This window comes from Lepisosteus oculatus, chromosome 5, assembly GCF_040954835.1.
Source record: "Lepisosteus oculatus isolate fLepOcu1 chromosome 5, fLepOcu1.hap2, whole genome shotgun sequence".
Lineage (NCBI taxonomy): Eukaryota > Metazoa > Chordata > Actinopteri > Semionotiformes > Lepisosteidae > Lepisosteus > Lepisosteus oculatus.
The window spans coordinates 45,250,507-45,268,222 of NC_090700.1; the positions used below are offsets into that span (position 1 = coordinate 45,250,507).

Here is a 17,716-nt window from a genome sequence, read left to right on the forward strand (position 1 = left end):
GAGAGATTGGTTTGCTACTACATATACAACATTGTAGAACAACAGGATCTACACTTTATACTCTAAGCATAATGACTTCACTTCACTAATTGTCCCTTCTGGATTTGCCTTTAAGGCTACGAACATGACTCATTCATTAAATTATTTAATGGGTCGAAAATTGTGTATGTTGAATGGATCATTTAATAATTCTGTTTCACCTTACTTAAAGCTTATGGGAGGTACCGAAAAATCAGAATGCATGTGAAAAAGATGAAAGGTGACTTTTATATAGACATGATGACTGTGTTTTCCAAGAAATTTATGAGAGGTATGTAACAACGTGCTTCTTATCCCCGGTGGGCTTTTATTACAGTCCATGACAGACTTGAAATCACTCTTTGTCTTAATGGCTATATAAATCTTGATATATATTCCCTGGGCAAAGGACTACAACCCCCTCTTTCCAAAGAACTAAAACTAAAAAATGTTAACAGCAGTATTGAAAGAATAGATGAATGATAAGTTGAGCATTCTAAAGTACTATCACAGTGTCATAAGATTATATGCATTTTATATTATTTAATCTCTAGGCATTCCAGGGCAGCTGGAATAGTAACATATTCTTGCCCATAATGACTTCTAGTTATGTGTTGCATGTGTCTTGTGTGAAGACAAGCACAAGCTGTGTACATTATATAAATTGAAATCATACAGTCAAATTCAAGCAGCTCACACATGGCCTTGCAGCAGCAGAAAGGTGGTAGAAAGGATAAACAAACCATTTTCAGTGATGCATGAATACAGTGTAGCACTCACAGCGAACATCACGATATGGGAGTTTTGAATGTAGTGGCATGTCATAAAAATGTTTGGAGAATGTGACTTCAAAAAAGTCTCAGAAGACATTGTCACAAAAAATTGTCACAAAAGTCACAGTAGAAATTGGAATCACAGTTTGATGTTTCCTTGAAGTGTAGACAGTATTCCTGTTCAAAATGTTATGATGATTTCAAGTTGCTTAGTCTAGTAAAGGATCAGGGTGTGTGGGAGCCCAACTTTGCCCTGAGATAATGGGGACGTGGCACAGTACACTCCAGACAGGAGGCCAGGCCATCACAGTGCTGACATATTCCATTAGTTGGCTATCCTTTAATTTTTCTCCTCATCCAGTTTAATTCTGTAGCGTGTTTAGTTGCTTTCAGCACATAATGCAATAAAAATGATAATTTACAGTTACAGCTGTCAGCATCCTTATCCAGAGAACAGCATGTTAGTAATTATAATGTGAAACCCTGGAAAAAAAAACAATTACAAGTGTCTGCAATTGAAACAAATTAGCGCTCATCCCATTTTGATGGGAGTTAAACCCTTGACGCAAATAATAGGATTCATAGCCATTTAATTAGGAAGTGAACCTGCCCAAGAACAAATCTACAGCTGAAAAAGAAAGGTGTCTCAAAACTTTATATATTGAAAATAAAATACACTTTCTCATACGTTTCTCATCCCAAAGGATCTGAAAGCCTTTTTCAAACAGGAAGGGCCCAAGCCATCCACCACTGAACATCAGTGATGAACAGCAGCTGTTCTGACCTCCTGCCAGGAGATTGGGTGGAGAAGTAACAAATTGCTTCACTTATTGATTTAAGGAGAACTTTACAAAGGCCAGTCTGTTCTGAATTGGAATATAACAAAATAACTCCCCTTCTTTTTCAAAAACTACCTCGGGATCTGCAAAGACCAAAAGATGGCAGTTTTTACAGTATAGTAACCCTGGACGCCATAGTAGGGTTTAGCTTTTGAAATTGCTCTTCAGGGCAAGTGGTAGCTACTGGTCCACCACCACTTTCAGCAGCAATTAGGTTTTCGTCAGAGGTCTCTCAGCTCAGCACTGTCCAGGCCCAGCCTTCTGTGATCTTGCACGATCAGGCTACAAGGTGGCAGCACTGCTGTCAAATCAGCTCATAACAGTATGCAGTCTATAAAAATGCTATGGTCAATGTATTATTTCTATGAAAGCATGCATTTGTCTAAGAATTATTTATTAAATTAAAACATGCGTGAACTCAATTTACTGTTAATTATGAGTAGAATCATATTTAAATGATAAGACAATTAAATATTAATCTAATGAAATATTAATATGGAATTTAACATTGGACATCAAGCAATGATCCGGGTATGTAGTGTCAAAGGAGAGAGAGAAGTGAGCTTTAATGCTGGGGCAGTGTTTAATTTGTACAAAAGAAGTATTAAATATAAAAGCCAGATACCAAGGAAAATATATATCTAGCCAAGAGGAAGCCAACAACCTTACAATTGGCAGCTATCCAGATTTGTCAAGAGGAGTCTTTAAGACGTTTTGAAACTAAAGGCAAAGTCAGGCAGAATGATCAGTTGTAGGATGTCATATGACAAAAAAGAATACAAAATCTACCTGTATGGTGCCTGCACAGCTTCTGTTTACCTGCATTCCTCTATATTTTTATGGTTTTAATTAGTGCATAGTTGAAAAAACTATATCCAGCATATAAATAAGAACGAATGAAAGCAGACTAAAATCTACAAACTCCCGCAGTTCTCTTTGCTGTACATTATGTATTTAAATAGGTTCTTTGTGAGTGACAAACCATTTGTATATGTCTTTAATAAAAGCATTTCCAGTCTGATGTGAGAGAAGTTTGGTGTTACCCATATAGAAATAAAATTGTTTTTCTAAATTATATGTATTTTTCCTATGAATTTGTTATAAAGGTACTGTACAATGAGATTTGTCAGGACCAAAAAAGGCTGTTATTTTAATTTCACTTGGCTTTTCTTAGCCTTTTTACAGTTTTTCTTAAATAAGGAAAAGGAAGAAATGTAACATCTTATTTAAGAATTCAATCCTGTGCACAGAATTAAAGCATCTCAGTGGAGTTCTTGTTCATAATTTTAAAAAAATGTTTGTATTAATGACATAATAATCTAGTGGCCTTTTTAAAATCATACTTAAAATTGTCCATTATTGCTGTAAATTAAAACTCTTGCTCTTTGCAGCATAACGTTAATTACAAGAGCTTTATTTAAGGTCCAAGATAATTAGCAGAGCTGTGGCTCAGAACCTGTGAAACAGAGCTGGTGTCAGTCTTGTTGCACAGGGCCCCACAGGTCCTCTGGACTGAGTTGACCATGCCCTGTGGTAGTGCTTTCTTTTGTTATGATCTCATCTTAGTTAAGAATTTAATTTGGTAAGACAGAGCTTGAAACCCATCTATGAGTACAGAATTTTATTTAGAAAATCAGAGCATAGCCCCCAACTCTGTCCAAAAAAAAGTCTGTGATTAATTTCCACTCTGTGAATATCATCTGAACTCATTAAAGCACAGGAGACATCCAAATTAAGTGCACTGCTTAAACTGGATTAAATGACAAAATGATTTCACTATATATACAATTACATTTATTGGCACATCTTCATAGTTCTATACGTCTGGGAATCAGAAACTGATTAGAACCTTTTCCAGGCAATTTCATCACCATTAAGAGAGTAAATTAGCTGTAGCTCAAATGATAAATATTTTTGACAAATGTCTGTTGTCTGAAGATCATTTAAGTGCAGCATAAACAAATATCGCATCTACCTATGTTCTAGATATAAATCAATGTGCTGAATATCCATTATGCCATACAGAAATAAAATGAAATCATGTTTTTTTAAAGTTGTCCTTTCATACAATCAGATATATTGACCTGTAGCCCAGCTCTAAGCTCTCCCTGGGAGAGGGACATGTTCACTTTAATCTTGAAGGTACTTTCTTAACTGCTCGCATTTCTCTATACAGCCCTGCAGGGTCAGTGCTAAATTTAGTGGTGTGCTGTGCTCATAGGCTGTGACTGTCTTCTTTCTGTGTGTGTTTTCCCTAATGAGCTATACCTGATAGGAATGATGTTCTTCTGAACCCCCAGAGCACTACAGTGTTTTTCCAAGGTCACAAAGAAACGTACTGTACATTTTGTTAATTTTTTGGAAAGGTGTACTGTAGTTCGGGTGTATTGTATGTCAGAGAAGTGAAGGAGTGGTTTAAATACATATCCAGTGCTCTTTGTCTCCGTTGCTTTAAGTGCACTATTTTGCTCTGAGGCACAGGGCTTAGTAAACCATAATTTATTATTTTAGATTATTAGAACATTTAAGAAAAGAGTGTGCACATTCTTAGATATTTCTAAATCTTGGTCTTTGACCTATGGACAAGACATAATTTCTGGTGACTATAGATCTTGTTAAACCTCAGTGCAGCAGAGATGAATTGTTTCTTATACTTCTGGTTTCTATTTAATGTGTTTGTGTTTTTCTTTTTCTATCATAGACATTTCTCTTGCCTGTCTTCCAAGTACATGTGCCCTGGAGTCCCTGCAGTGATGAGTACTTTGCTGGCTAATATCAATGCCTATTATGCTCACACAACAGCCAGCACCAACGTCTCAGCTTCAGACCGCTTTGCTGCTTCAAATTTTGGAGTAAGTTGTCAATTTCAATTGAACAATCTATTTTTTATTCTATGTTGAAATACGTTAATATTTTAATATTAAACCAACCAAACCTAAATTGATAATGGCATTTTAAGTTCAGTTTTAAATGATGCTAATATGTTTTTGTTTCTTTTGTATCCATAGAGAGAAAAATTTGTTAAACTCCTTGATCAATTACACAATTCCCTGAGGATTGATATGTCAAAATACCGGGTATGTATGTTGAAAATGATCACACTGGTGGAATGAGTTTCACAGTCCCCAGAAGAAAATGAAAGAGAGGACAAAGACATGAATGATATTAAAGTGCCTATGGAATAGGCAGATCACCACAGGGATGCGAACCCAAGTCTCTAGCCCTGAAATGGCAAGCACCGTACTCCATCCCCAGAAGGTCTAGACCATCTGGGAAAGCAGGAAAAAAACTCCCCAAACTACACACTCTTAGGGTCATCCATAGAATAGAGAAAACCAGTTCACTTGATTTGGGCCTGAATTTCAACAGGTTATGCATTGGGTGTAGAGAACTTTGGGGGATGACACAGTTGTTTAAAAAAAAGAAAGAGGAGTCAGAAAACTTGTATGTACTGTAGATTGCAAATCCTAGAATAAGTGAAGTCCACCATTAAAAATATCTGCTATAATTGAAAACCTCTTAGTTTTCCATTAAAGTGGAAAAGAGAATGGGAAATTGTGGAAAAATTGAGAACAGGCATGCCATGACTTCTGAGGTTTAATAAATCTTTCTGCTTACACCAAAGTTTAATTTAATTAATTTGATTGACGCATGACAGTGTTACTAAAGTGCAAGGAAGAGCGTCTCGAATTTAAAAGAATTATTCCATATTGACTGTCCAACTAACTCCTAGGCATAAGGCAGGCGATAGTGATTTAATTTCAGGACTAGAATTGATCTTTGCCTCACATGAATTGTGTAACATTGACATATTTACCAAATCAAGTTTGAGAATATCATACTCACTTTATCTGGTGATGTAACACCCAGGCTTTCCTGTAGAAAGTGAAAATAAAGTTAGACAGTAATAGAATTCAAATCAATAGAGAATACAGGACTATGGATTTCCTTTAAATAGAATTCTAAGCAAAATATATATTTTTTTTCTTCAATGAGGGAGGCCAATTTAGTAAAAGAATCATAAGGCACATTAAAGAGCACACTTTGCTACAGTGTTGGTTCATACTTTTTAATTGTGAAGCCCTTACATTGATAACATACAATAATAGGTCCATTCTCCATGTTTTCCTGCTGGCTTATTACAAGGGGCCATTCAAACATGGTTTAGTGGGATTTAGAGGAGGTAGCAAACAAAACAGAACATTTACAGTAGTCACTGAGTTTCACCAATAAAATCTATTTTTTGAGAAAAGTGCCCGAGGCGTGCTGTGTCCTGTATCACATACTGTACTGGAGTGTTATATCTCCCCCTGCGACATATCAATCAAATGACCACATACTATAAATTGTTCTCTCTTCCAAGCAGACATTGACACTCTTCTTGCCATGTAAAGTTGCTATAAAGAATCTTAATATTGCCAAGTTTACATATTTAGTACTGCAGCAGGTACTATAGTATACATATCTAATAAATTTAAAATGCAAATGTTAAACTAAATATGTTTTGCATGTCTAAAATAAACATGTATTTATCACTAAGTGTACACTCATGCAGAATGAAACAATTCAAATTTAGTATTCTTTGCTAGTATCCAATAAAAATTATCTGTTGTGTCTAATAACTACATTGACCACTGACAACATTTAATTTCCTCATTCAAATGACATTAGGATGCATTTCTAACTGGATTGTAATTCATGCGATGTCTGTTTGATGTTTTCTTGGCACATGTTTAAATTTTGTTAGATTAGAAAAATAGGCAACAGCTGACAGGCATCATGTAATGATGAGCTATTTTGTTATGGACATTTAGAAAAATTTGATGCAGATGGAAAAAAACCAAAACATTTGTTGACTTTAAAAGACCTTCAGACTGTATCAGTTTTTTGTTTGAGTGATGTGGAGCCACAAAGCCAAACTAAGTTAAAGAGCTATTTAATGCTAATGTGATGATAAATCATTAAATTCAAAGGAAACACCTTTCTTTAAAGTGTAATTAACCAGGAAGGTGCTTTTCCCATTAGTGTTATTTTTCATTTGATCCCAACTCTTAAAATATTTATACATAACTATCGTTAAAGTGATACGCCATGATCCAGAAACATTTAAATTGTAAAGGCTGAAAAAGCTTTGTAGCTTCTATTCAGGCAGAAAAAGCAGAAGATAAGCAAGAATATTACCATCTTTGTATTGCTCCCATTTGGTGCTATTTGACGTCTTCCACCTATAAAATTCTCCAGTTTGAGAATTCACGTTTTGATTCAAAATAGTCACTTTAAAAACAGTAACCTTGCAGTTAAATGGGACATCACTAGAATGGGGTGAAAATGTTTGCAAGGCACATTTGTTGTGGCTCCCTAAGAAAAGCGAGATGCTAATCACAATCTCATTTCAGTTTATCAGTGCCACTCCACTGCAACAGCTATTATATCAAAAATGACTAATTAGTGGGAACAAGAACTGAGTAATTCCCAGATACAGCGTGTCCAAATTATTATTTTTACTGTTTGGTAAAAATACACAAATTGCAATGGGCAGCGGAGAATATTGTGAGAATTTTAGAGTGCAATTGAGAGGTAATTCCTTTCTTATATAATCTACAACAGACTGCTCATGGAATTTGCTGACATTTTGAAAGTAGAACACACAAATTCTGCCTTTGGCAGAACAGAGAAACTTCTTACAATTAAGAAATAGAAGAAACGATATGCCAGCCATTTATTAAATGACCATGAAAGAAGTTTACATAACTTGTTTTGTCATATGAGCTAATCACAGCTGCATGGTGTATAACAGTGTTAGGCTGAGGAAATAGTAGGCATGTTCTTCTACTGTACTGTATATGACCTGCTTCAAATGTAGCTATAAAAGTTTTCAGTTATGCATTACACTAGAAAACACATTAGCACAGAGGCACTTGAGAATAAAGTTTAGTTTGTTTACTTCTCTGTGCAGGGTGTTTAAAGTATTGTATATCCAACATTTTCAACAGAAATATGTATTTTATGAGACTAAAGGGAGTGACACCAGGTGCTACATTGGCAAACTACTGTGGTCCAGCAATCTTTTCTGAAACTAAGGGAGAATTAAATTAATAATTAATGCTGTCAATGTTACTGGGCTCTAAAGACTGAAAACTTTATTGTAAGCTATTATTTCTTTATGACATGCTCTTTATAGCATCAGTATACAAACATATCAATGTGGGTAACTTAACAGGTTCCCATCATTCGTTTTGTAAACTTAAATATGAACATGCTTTAAATATTACGAATGAAGGTGAGTAGGCATAATTGTCTTATGCTGTAAGAAGTTGGAACCTCCCAATTATATAATTTCTTACATATTTAAAGTTCAGTCAGTAATGGCTTAATAACTCATAAAATCCTAAACAAATACTGAGATATAAATATATGATGCAGTTATTTTGGGTTTTGTTATTTTCAGGATAATTTCCCAGCCAGCAACTCCGAGAGACTTCTTGACTTAAAATCAACAGTTGACCTGCTAACCAGTATCACCTTTTTCAGAATGAAGGTAGGATGATGTTTATCCCTTTTACCCACACAGCCAGCACCATTCATTTATTTTCTGATAAGACCTTGTGCAATATGTTATTATTGATGCCTGCTGATTAGAGGTATTTGTTATACTGTACCTCATTCATTCCAACTCTTTCCTTAGGAACCATAGGAACTGATTAAACTATGGGACTAGATTACCCAAATGTTTGGTATAAAGTTTTAGAATTTTTTATTATAGATTAACCTTCCAGTCAAAAATGTCAAGCATTAAGTAGAATTTCATATTCACATTGTTCCTGTTGTGTTTCAGGGTTTGATAGGAATCAATATTGTAGTGAACATATTGTACAGATAAGGCATCCAACTATACCTGTATAAAAGGTTAATAACAACAGGCCTAGTTCCTTTATATACTGTAGGAGAATTATTGACATTTTTTGCCTTCAGAGTGGCACGAAACATTATTTAAAGTTCTGGGTCTTTCTTTTATTCTTACTCTGTTTAAATATTTGCATCTCTTCAAGAAATTTGAACCTTTTCTGATTTCTGTATTTTCACTGAATTGCTGTGTCAATCTCTTTACACTCCTTCTTGTAAACTGCCACCTCACTACAAAGCTGTTAAAGTTAATGACAATAACTGGAAATCTGAATCCTTGGGTTGGGTGACATGAACTTTGGGTTGTTCATCTCCAGAAAGAACACTCTACGAAAATAGTTTCACAGAGCTCTCATAGTGTCACTTCTTTGACATTTAGAGTTGGTTAATTGTTTTGTGTATTTTACCCAGTGGTGCTACCAAATAGCGATGTCAAAAGGTTTCTGTAAGGCAATTAATGAAATGAGATGCTCCAAAATACCTGTTTCGCTGTCTATTATAATAGTGTGTCACAATAATTAAATGGTACAAAAAAAGCATTAGTTAACAAGCGATTGTAATGAAATGCAGGTCATAAAAAATAAATGGGCGACAGCTGCCTTCTAAGAAGGCAAATCAATAACCTTGGCAATTGTTTCCATCAATTCCTGAGCAGTTCAGCATCCACACTTCTCAAAACATTATACATGACCGTACAGTAAATTCTACACCTCTTTTTTTAACTGGGAAATATTATGATCTTTGTGAAGCCTGTACCAAAGATAAGAGACTACATTTAACTACAAGAATGTAGTCCAGGTTCATTAATAAGGCAATCCTGCTATTTTATAGGCTTTGTGTGCTTTCATTTACAATTGGATCCTTTAATACCAATCAATTCATGTCACAAAATTAATTCATCTTCAATTTGTTAAATAAACATTGATTTTTTTTCTACCATCAAATTCAATGCTCTTTAAATTAAGCACTGCATTAAAATTATTCAGTTAACCTATGTCTATTTCAGTGCCTTATATATTATAAAAAATGATTTTACCAGTAATAATAAAACCAGCCATTCACATATCCTACATAGATTACATTTGTAGTATTTGGTTAAGAGTTACTCTTACTAGATATTCTAGATATTATGTTTTTTTTAACTCATCCGTAGATACATAATTTCACATAAATTAACTAATCTCCGTTTATGCATGACACAATTGTACTACACTATATGTAAAGATTTGCATTTGAAAGAGATATTTATTAGATCTTTGTCACCCTGTCTCTATGCCACTTCTTTCTGAGATGCAGTTTATTCATCATATACAGTACAGTATCTCCTTGCATAAAACAGCTTTGCACTGTCAAGAATTGAGTTACTGTACCAGCTATGTGAACAAGTTTACTCATTGCAGAAATTCAAGATAATGCTCACCAGTCTAACTTAGTATTAGATTAAAAGTTACACTTCTTCAGTTGTCTTTATAGCCTAACACTAAACATTATTTACACTTTCTTTTATAATTCAGTGCTGCTTCAATAGTGCAAGCTGAACTATGTGAAAACACAGTCAGCAGTCATAAATATTCTGTACATGGCTGAATATTAAGTTGAAAATATTTTTTATTCTAACCACACTGTTAAGGTACCGTATATTTAAAAGGTGTCTGAGTCCTTTATTTTGTCAGATGTTTTGAACGACTTCCTCTCCTGAATACTAAATTCTATAATCCAAACTCCCAAAAGTACACATATGTTCAAAGGTTATGAATTATGTAACAGTGTACCTGTAAATTACATATATTTCCTTCTCCACGTGTTCCTGCAATTCATGAAATGTGATGCATGAGTTCTAGTCCCTTTACACTGTGGCACTGACGATTTAAATAAAACCAGGACTGAGGAATTAGATGTTAAGAGCAAGAACGCAACAGAACAGATATTTTTCCAGTGGAACTAATCTTTTGCAAATTTATGAGAAAAAAAGAGTTTTGGCTGCAAGCTTCCAATGAACGAAGGGATAACATATAATAGGAAAGGTTTACCATCCCCTTGTCTTCTGAACATTCTAGTAAAGGCAGAGTCAAAACCGTGTCCAGTTATCACATTTTTATCCATCACATCTTGCTTACTTTCCACATCCCATATATATTGTTACAAATGGGGGTTATGAAAATTGTGACCCCCGTTTGTAATATATAAGACCATAGACAAGGTTACAAATGATAGGAGGCCATTTGCTAATTCACAGCTAATTAATCATTGGATCTCATCCTGACATTTCTTGACAAAAGCCAGGGCACTTTCTTCAGCAACATGACTGGGTAACTTGTTCCTGACTCTCACAACTCAAGGAGCCATGCTGACATTTGCCTTTATACTGTAGCTTTGGGATAGCCTCCGCATCATTTCTCTAGTCTAAAGTTCTTTATGACTTGAAAGTTTGCGTGTGTTTTTTTAATCTGTGGCATGGAGAATTATGCACCCATTTAATGATGATCAATATTTCATTCAGTTGTTTTATTTGACTTGCAGGTTCAGGAGTTGCAGAGCCCACCACGAGCAAGCATGGTTGTGAAAGACTGTGTGAGAGCCTGTCTGGACTCCACGTACAAGTACATCTTTGACAACTGCCATGACCTCTACAACCAACTTCTGGATCAGGTACAGACATGCCCTGCAGAGATCAGTCATTCAGTATATCAAAATGCTGTAGTTTACTGTCATTAAAACAATCTAACTTACAGTATTGATGATGATTTTCTGGTGGTGCTTGGTCAATGTTACCCGTACATCATGATTCCTAATGACTACAACTACTCAATTCATTCAGTTTCTCATTTAAATGGTGGGAAAGATTAGATTTATTTCTATAAAAATCTGGTGATTGAAAAACACTCTGCAATGCTCCATATAGAGAATTCTTAGAGAATGCAGGAATATGTAATGAAATAGAAACACTTTAGTCATGTAGCAGTACTATTGTCAAAATATTGATAGTAAAGAGTCCAATTTCACGCCTGGCATATTTCTACTTTAATTAGTGTCTTCACTTTTAAGCTATTTAACCACACAGGCACAAACACTGAGGCATATCTTTGCCATTTTATCCTGCTACGGGTGTTGTTCAGAGGTTGTCTGGCTACATTGTGACACTAATACTTAAACAATCACTAACAGATTTGAAAACTATCTGTTATAAGGCTTTTGAGCCTGTTTGTAGAAATTTAATGTTGTATCTTCTGGAGTATGATTCTTACATTAAGTGGACCCATTAACTATACACAAACAGTTGGAATCATTTTCTGCACAATCACTTTGCAGTCAGTGCAAAAATATTTTCATATTGATTGATAGAATTTAATTTCCACATAGTAAGTGCAATAATATGAGTATATTTGTGGGTATACCGTTAAATGAATTCACTCAAAACAGATTGAATGTTTTGTGTGTGAGAAGATTGTATAATAATGTATTAAAATTGTACAGTTATAGTAGATGTTTGTTTCTCCTATGGAAAGAAGTGGTTTTGTTGGTTCTGCTCTGAAATGTATACTGTTGAGAAGTCTCAGTTTAGGGAGCTGGGCTGCACATATTCATTAAAACAGATGGCTTTAGCCATCAGCTGCTGCATTTAACCGAATAGAATATGTAATGAGATGTACAGCTACTAAAAATGCATACAAAGCCATAGAAAATAATCTGCTTATTAACAGAGTTAACATGTTCTTTTATATTAACATAATTTTAACAAGTAATTATTTGTCACAAAAGCAAAACTGGTTATAGGAATAGTTGTGCAGATTTCTTTCTTTCATTAAAGAGCTATAGAACGGATAAATTTAAAGTCTACATAATGTACAAATAAATACTAATTTAGTTGGTGAGGTTTTCATCAAAAGCAATTTATATATTTATATTTGCACCCATTTATACAACTGGGTATTTTACTGGAGCAGTTTGTTGTAGTGCTACCAAACTCCTGAAAATTACTATCCATATGGTCTCCTCTTACTAGTATGGTCGTTAGGCTTGAAAAAATTGAACAGAACAGGACTCACTGAAGTTACCCTCTGTCTCAAAACAATCAACATTAAATCTTTGCTAAATTGATTATTTTCCTTGAAGTTTATTAACAATTAAATTATACTTGTTTAAGTTAGTTTTACACTTTTATAACTAAACATGTCTTTCTGTTATCTTCTGTCCTTGATTCCTCCTATTGATCACACTGACCTGCAGTATTTGATCAGAACATTGAGTGCAAATCTATAATGTTAAAGATTACTCTTCTATTAGCAGATGATAAAATATAACTTTTAAACACAGCAACCAAATATAAATAATTTAGGTGTTGTTAAGCTTATGAATTTTGGAAAACTGATACTATCACTATCACGGCACATACTTTTCTAACAACAAAGGTTTAAAAGGCAGAGATCTCAGTTACAGTCCAGTCTGAACTTTAAGTCTGATCTCCAGTCAGAACTTTCAGACTCCAGTCTGAAACTCTGAAACTCTTTTAGTTTCAGACTTTATCCCAAATCCTCTGCTGTGTGCAGTTGAAGCCTTCTTAGTTTCCGGAGGTGCTTTATTGGTATCATATTTATATCAGAAAGCTTTATGCATGTACAGAACTCCCAATTCACAATCACTTTGATATATGTACAGTGTCATTGCTCTTTAGCTAGATTTAGCTAAATTAGCTAGATTTAGATCTACCCATGACTGCCTTTATCAAACAGCTGTTGTTTAAAACTCGCAAAATTCTCGTACTGCTGAGCTGTTTCCACATTTGCCATAATTACAATGAAAATGCAGTAAGCATTCACAAAATAGCTACTGTAGTGGTGCTGAATTATTTGGGTTCATTATCAGAAGCTGTATTTTGTATTGTTTATACTCACAAAAACCACAGGCCAGAGCCAAGATTTGGAAATATTTTCAGAAATCTCGTTGTGGCGCACTCTGGCGAAAGTCCTGCTTTTCTTTTTATTATCTCACGTGCTTCCGGGGGAAAAAATGATCGATGAGAGTTCCAAACCACAGTGGGCAACACTGATGAGTAAAGTTCTTCTGTTTCACACTTCACTTCCAGCAGAATATGATATGTGGAGTAGAAAACCAGACATTGGACAGACACGCCATGATTTATTTTCACCTGTCTCAGCTGTCTGAAAGATTGTGTTATTATTGTAAATTCTGAATTGTACTTGAATTGGTGAAAGCATTATTCCAATGTGTTTAATTCTTCTCAGGTGCAATACTGTATGTGATGGCAGCACTATTGCAGAGTGTTTGGTCGCACTATTGAGTAGTAATTCACACGTGTAGTAGACAAGAGTAATTAATTCAGCTTTGTTCACCCGCCACACACGACAACACTTAATAACATATTAAATTGTATTATTCCATAGTCTGCAATGGTGAAAAATAAAATTCCCATGGTAGATGTGTCAATAATTACAATGGTGAGATTTGCTTGTTTAAATGCCTTTCAGTTTTACTGATGCTATTATGCCACCTTCCTAGCTGAAATACATCTCATGAAATATGATGGAGTAGATTTGCATGTTTAAACAAGAGGATGCCGAAAGAGGGTGAGAAAATCTCCTTAATGATGAAAAGCACCAGGTCCAAAGTATTAAACAGATTCCTGTGAAATGGGTTCAAATGAGGAAAAGATTACATTGGGTGCCTTATGTTCCCAAAAGTGAATAGAGGTAACCTAATGAATATCACTTCAAACTGACTGAGCATAAAAAGGAAAAACCATATGTAACTTTATGCTGAGTTCATTAAGAATCTGGCCAAATAGGTGCTTGTGGGGACTGTTTTAAAATATGCATTTGAATATTATAGTGTGAAAGTGTCTCCTAACATCACTGTCAACTGTTCTGTGTGTAATGTGCTTGTGATGGAACTAAAATAGTAGTGAAGTGCTATTTTTAAACATGTCGGAAACAGATGTGCTTCACATACTTCTTAGAGTGTGTCAGGCATCATCTGCAGTGCTTGACAAAGCGTGAGCAGAGAATAAGATTATTGAGTTTTCAGAGCACATAAGAAATTATGTCTTCAAAAAAATGGCACTTCACATTGCATCTACAAATCTACACCTATCCTAGGGAGAAAATAGTCCATATTTAAAATGTGACCTGAAATACAGCATTTAACCCACATACAGTATACAAAATAATGTATCGAACACATAAAAGTCACATAATCAACCTGATTTCTAAGAGTCCACTGAGTTATTAGTAATTTTCCCAGCACAAAATGTGGACACAGGTGTTGATTATGAAGATATTCAGCACAGTTGAAAAACAGTAGTCTGTTTAATCAATGATCAAACAGCATTCAGGAAGGCGAAATAGTCCTCAGATGACTCTCTAAAGGACCCTAAGCTTGTAACTCATCCTGTGACTGTTCTAAGTATCATTCACCATCTGTAATGTGAATAGCTAAAGAAAGAAATATATTATTGACCTCCCAGTGCACTATTTCTGCCATAAATGCTAAAATCAATAATGTAGGAGGAGTAAATGGGAGATTTTTCAGAATGAAGGCTGTAATGAATACCCTTGAAGATCCCAAAAGAAATAATTTAGATACTTTTCCATTATTATTGTACACAAATTAAATTAGATGTTGCAGGGGATTGTGGATATGAGCATTTACCTTTTTAATATACTGTAAATACAATGGCAGGTTATTTCTATTTGTGTTTAAATATTTTTTAATAATTAAAAATAATACAATTCCAAATGCATATTATTTACTGTTATTAAACACCCATGTACAGTGTGTGTGGAGCGGTAATTTAAGCACATGCAGTATGAAGAGCTTAAAGATATTTTCAGGGAAATACAGTACTGTATATCAACTATAGCCCATGAAAATAACAGTGCTTAAGGCTCCCAACATCACTTGTAAAAACTGGGATCAGCACGTTTTAGATCACGGTTGTCCTCAGAAGAGACCATTCTCATTAAAAGAGTAAACATACAGTATCAAAAGGAAGCAACGCACTTTCTGAATAAAAATAAATCAATATAGTTCTTGTTCAGTATAAGTGCCAAAGCATGTCAAGCAGCAGGAGACTCCAGAAATTGTGTATGTGCACAGTATGCTGTAAGCGATCAGCTCGTACATGGGCAACTGAACAAGCAGGAATCACAATCACTAGGAAAATATGGACTGCAAGCTCTCTAATTCTGGTCTTAGGACTTGGTACTGATACACTTCAATTGATAATAAATAATAGCCTTAAACGATTTATAGTGACTATGAGATCTCATTAATTACATAGATATTTATGGGGTTTTGAGTCCTGTTTATAAATAAATGGCTCATACAAAAATTCTCTAAGGCCTCATCTATCTCAGTTTTCAAATGCATTTGCTTTTTATTGAGTCTGAGTGAAGAAAAAGGAGCAACAATACCATGACCTCCAGGCCATTTGTACTGTTTGCTGTCTAGATATTGCAGCATCAAATAATGTAAGAACCGAGAAAAATAAAGATTTGTGTTTGTGTTTAGTGGTTTGCCATTCAGTCTATTCTCTTTCTGTTTCTGGTAACTAGAAATGTATAAGGGCCAGAGGCCATCTTTTTCATTGCTCCTGTACCTATAGTCATCATGTGAATGCCAAATTTACTTCTAAGTTTGGGAACTGTTTTCAAGCGGCACTAAAATATATATTCTGTAGTAAGTGATGAAAGCAGTAAAAAATCTGACGTGCTTAATAAGGCTCTGAACCTAATCTCCATGTGTCATAGTTAACATGATACATATCACGACTCTAGAAACATGTAACCTGAATTGTTAGCTCAATTGAAGTGTGCTTTTTTTCAAGATTGAGTTAGAAGAGGCTACTTACTGTCGTTGTCTTAAAAGACTTAAGTGTTTTTGATGGGACATTATTTCCTGCTTCTAGACAACATGGTGAAACAAAAAAAAGGCAAACAAAATGTTAGTTAATAATATAAAATGTAAATATATACTTATATTTAAAGTACAATGAATTAGTCTCCACGTTATAGAAAATAATTTCCTGGAAACAGAGAAGAGCAACCAGATAACAGTACATACCAGGGCTTAAGGATGTCCTACACTGGCAGACTGAAGGAAATTAACCTTTTTAGTCTTAAGAACAGAAGATTGTGAGGGGAATTGACTAAAAGTATTCAAAAACCTCTAAGGCATTAATAAAGTCAACCCAGCAGAACACAGTAGAGCCCAAACCAGAAGACACAAGGGGAAACTCCATTGTGGAATTGCACTTACTGTAAATCCAAGAACAGGAGGCACTTCTTTATGCAAAGGGTTGTGGGGATATAGAACAAGCCATTCAGCCATGTTGAAACTGATACACTGGCATCTTTTAAAAAAATGACTGGATGAGATATTTGGACCAATTAGCTAGTAATTACCAAAAGGCCTCCTTATTGTGTTCTTAAAGTTAAAAAATAACACCATAAAATAATATTTGTAGAATACATACAGCATTAATTTACAATGACTTCTCTTTGTACATTGTATTGCATTGTTAAGTGTTTCCGCAACAGTATTGTCTCAATTGACACTTAAGGGCTTGACACAGTTGTGACACACCTTAGTTCACAAGTTCACAAACTGGATTCTACTCATTTCATGAATTGGAAAATGTCTATAGTGAAGGGTACAGCACAACAATATTATTCGCGCCATGTTTTAATTGTTAAATAAAACACATACTGTATATGGAGCAGTCAGAATTACACTGGGGGTAAGAACATAGACATGCAGGAGATCATCAAAAAAATAGAAGTGGGTGGTACAACACTAACCAGTGACTCAAAAAATCAGTCTCAATTAGGGAAAAAAATAAAGTGTTTATCATGAAGAGATCCAGTGATGTTACTTAGTATGTGTGCGTACAGTGTGTCAACAGAATGTACAGTAAATGTTACTTACAGCAGGATTAAGGACCAGAAGACAGTGCAGAATGCAGCATCCTAGCATTTTACCCATACTGTACATCCTTCATCTGCCTCCTGCTTTTCAAGAGACTAAGAGTCTCCAACACTGTCCTTTTTGTTAAAATGCTGGTTATTAGCAGAAATATGCATATAAACCCAGTGTCGTGAATCTTTCCTTATTGAAATAAATCAATGTTAACAACAAAGAAGTGCCATTTACTTAGCTTGTGAAAAT

General features: G+C 34.8%; 1 protein-coding gene across 2 annotated transcripts in view; it reads left to right on the top strand.

Annotated features, from left to right (window-relative positions):
* Positions 1–17,716, top strand: part of LOC102687210 (protein unc-13 homolog C) — a 141,985-nt gene that overhangs the window by 54,829 nt on the left and 69,440 nt on the right. For both annotated transcript variants that reach the window (XM_069190521.1, XM_069190522.1), the window contains exons 13-16: positions 4,332–4,482; positions 4,639–4,707; positions 8,079–8,168; positions 11,054–11,182. In XM_069190521.1, the coding sequence (XP_069046622.1) occupies positions 4,332–4,482; positions 4,639–4,707; positions 8,079–8,168; positions 11,054–11,182 (439 nt within the window). The remainder of the gene's footprint in view (positions 1–4,331; positions 4,483–4,638; positions 4,708–8,078; positions 8,169–11,053; positions 11,183–17,716) is intronic.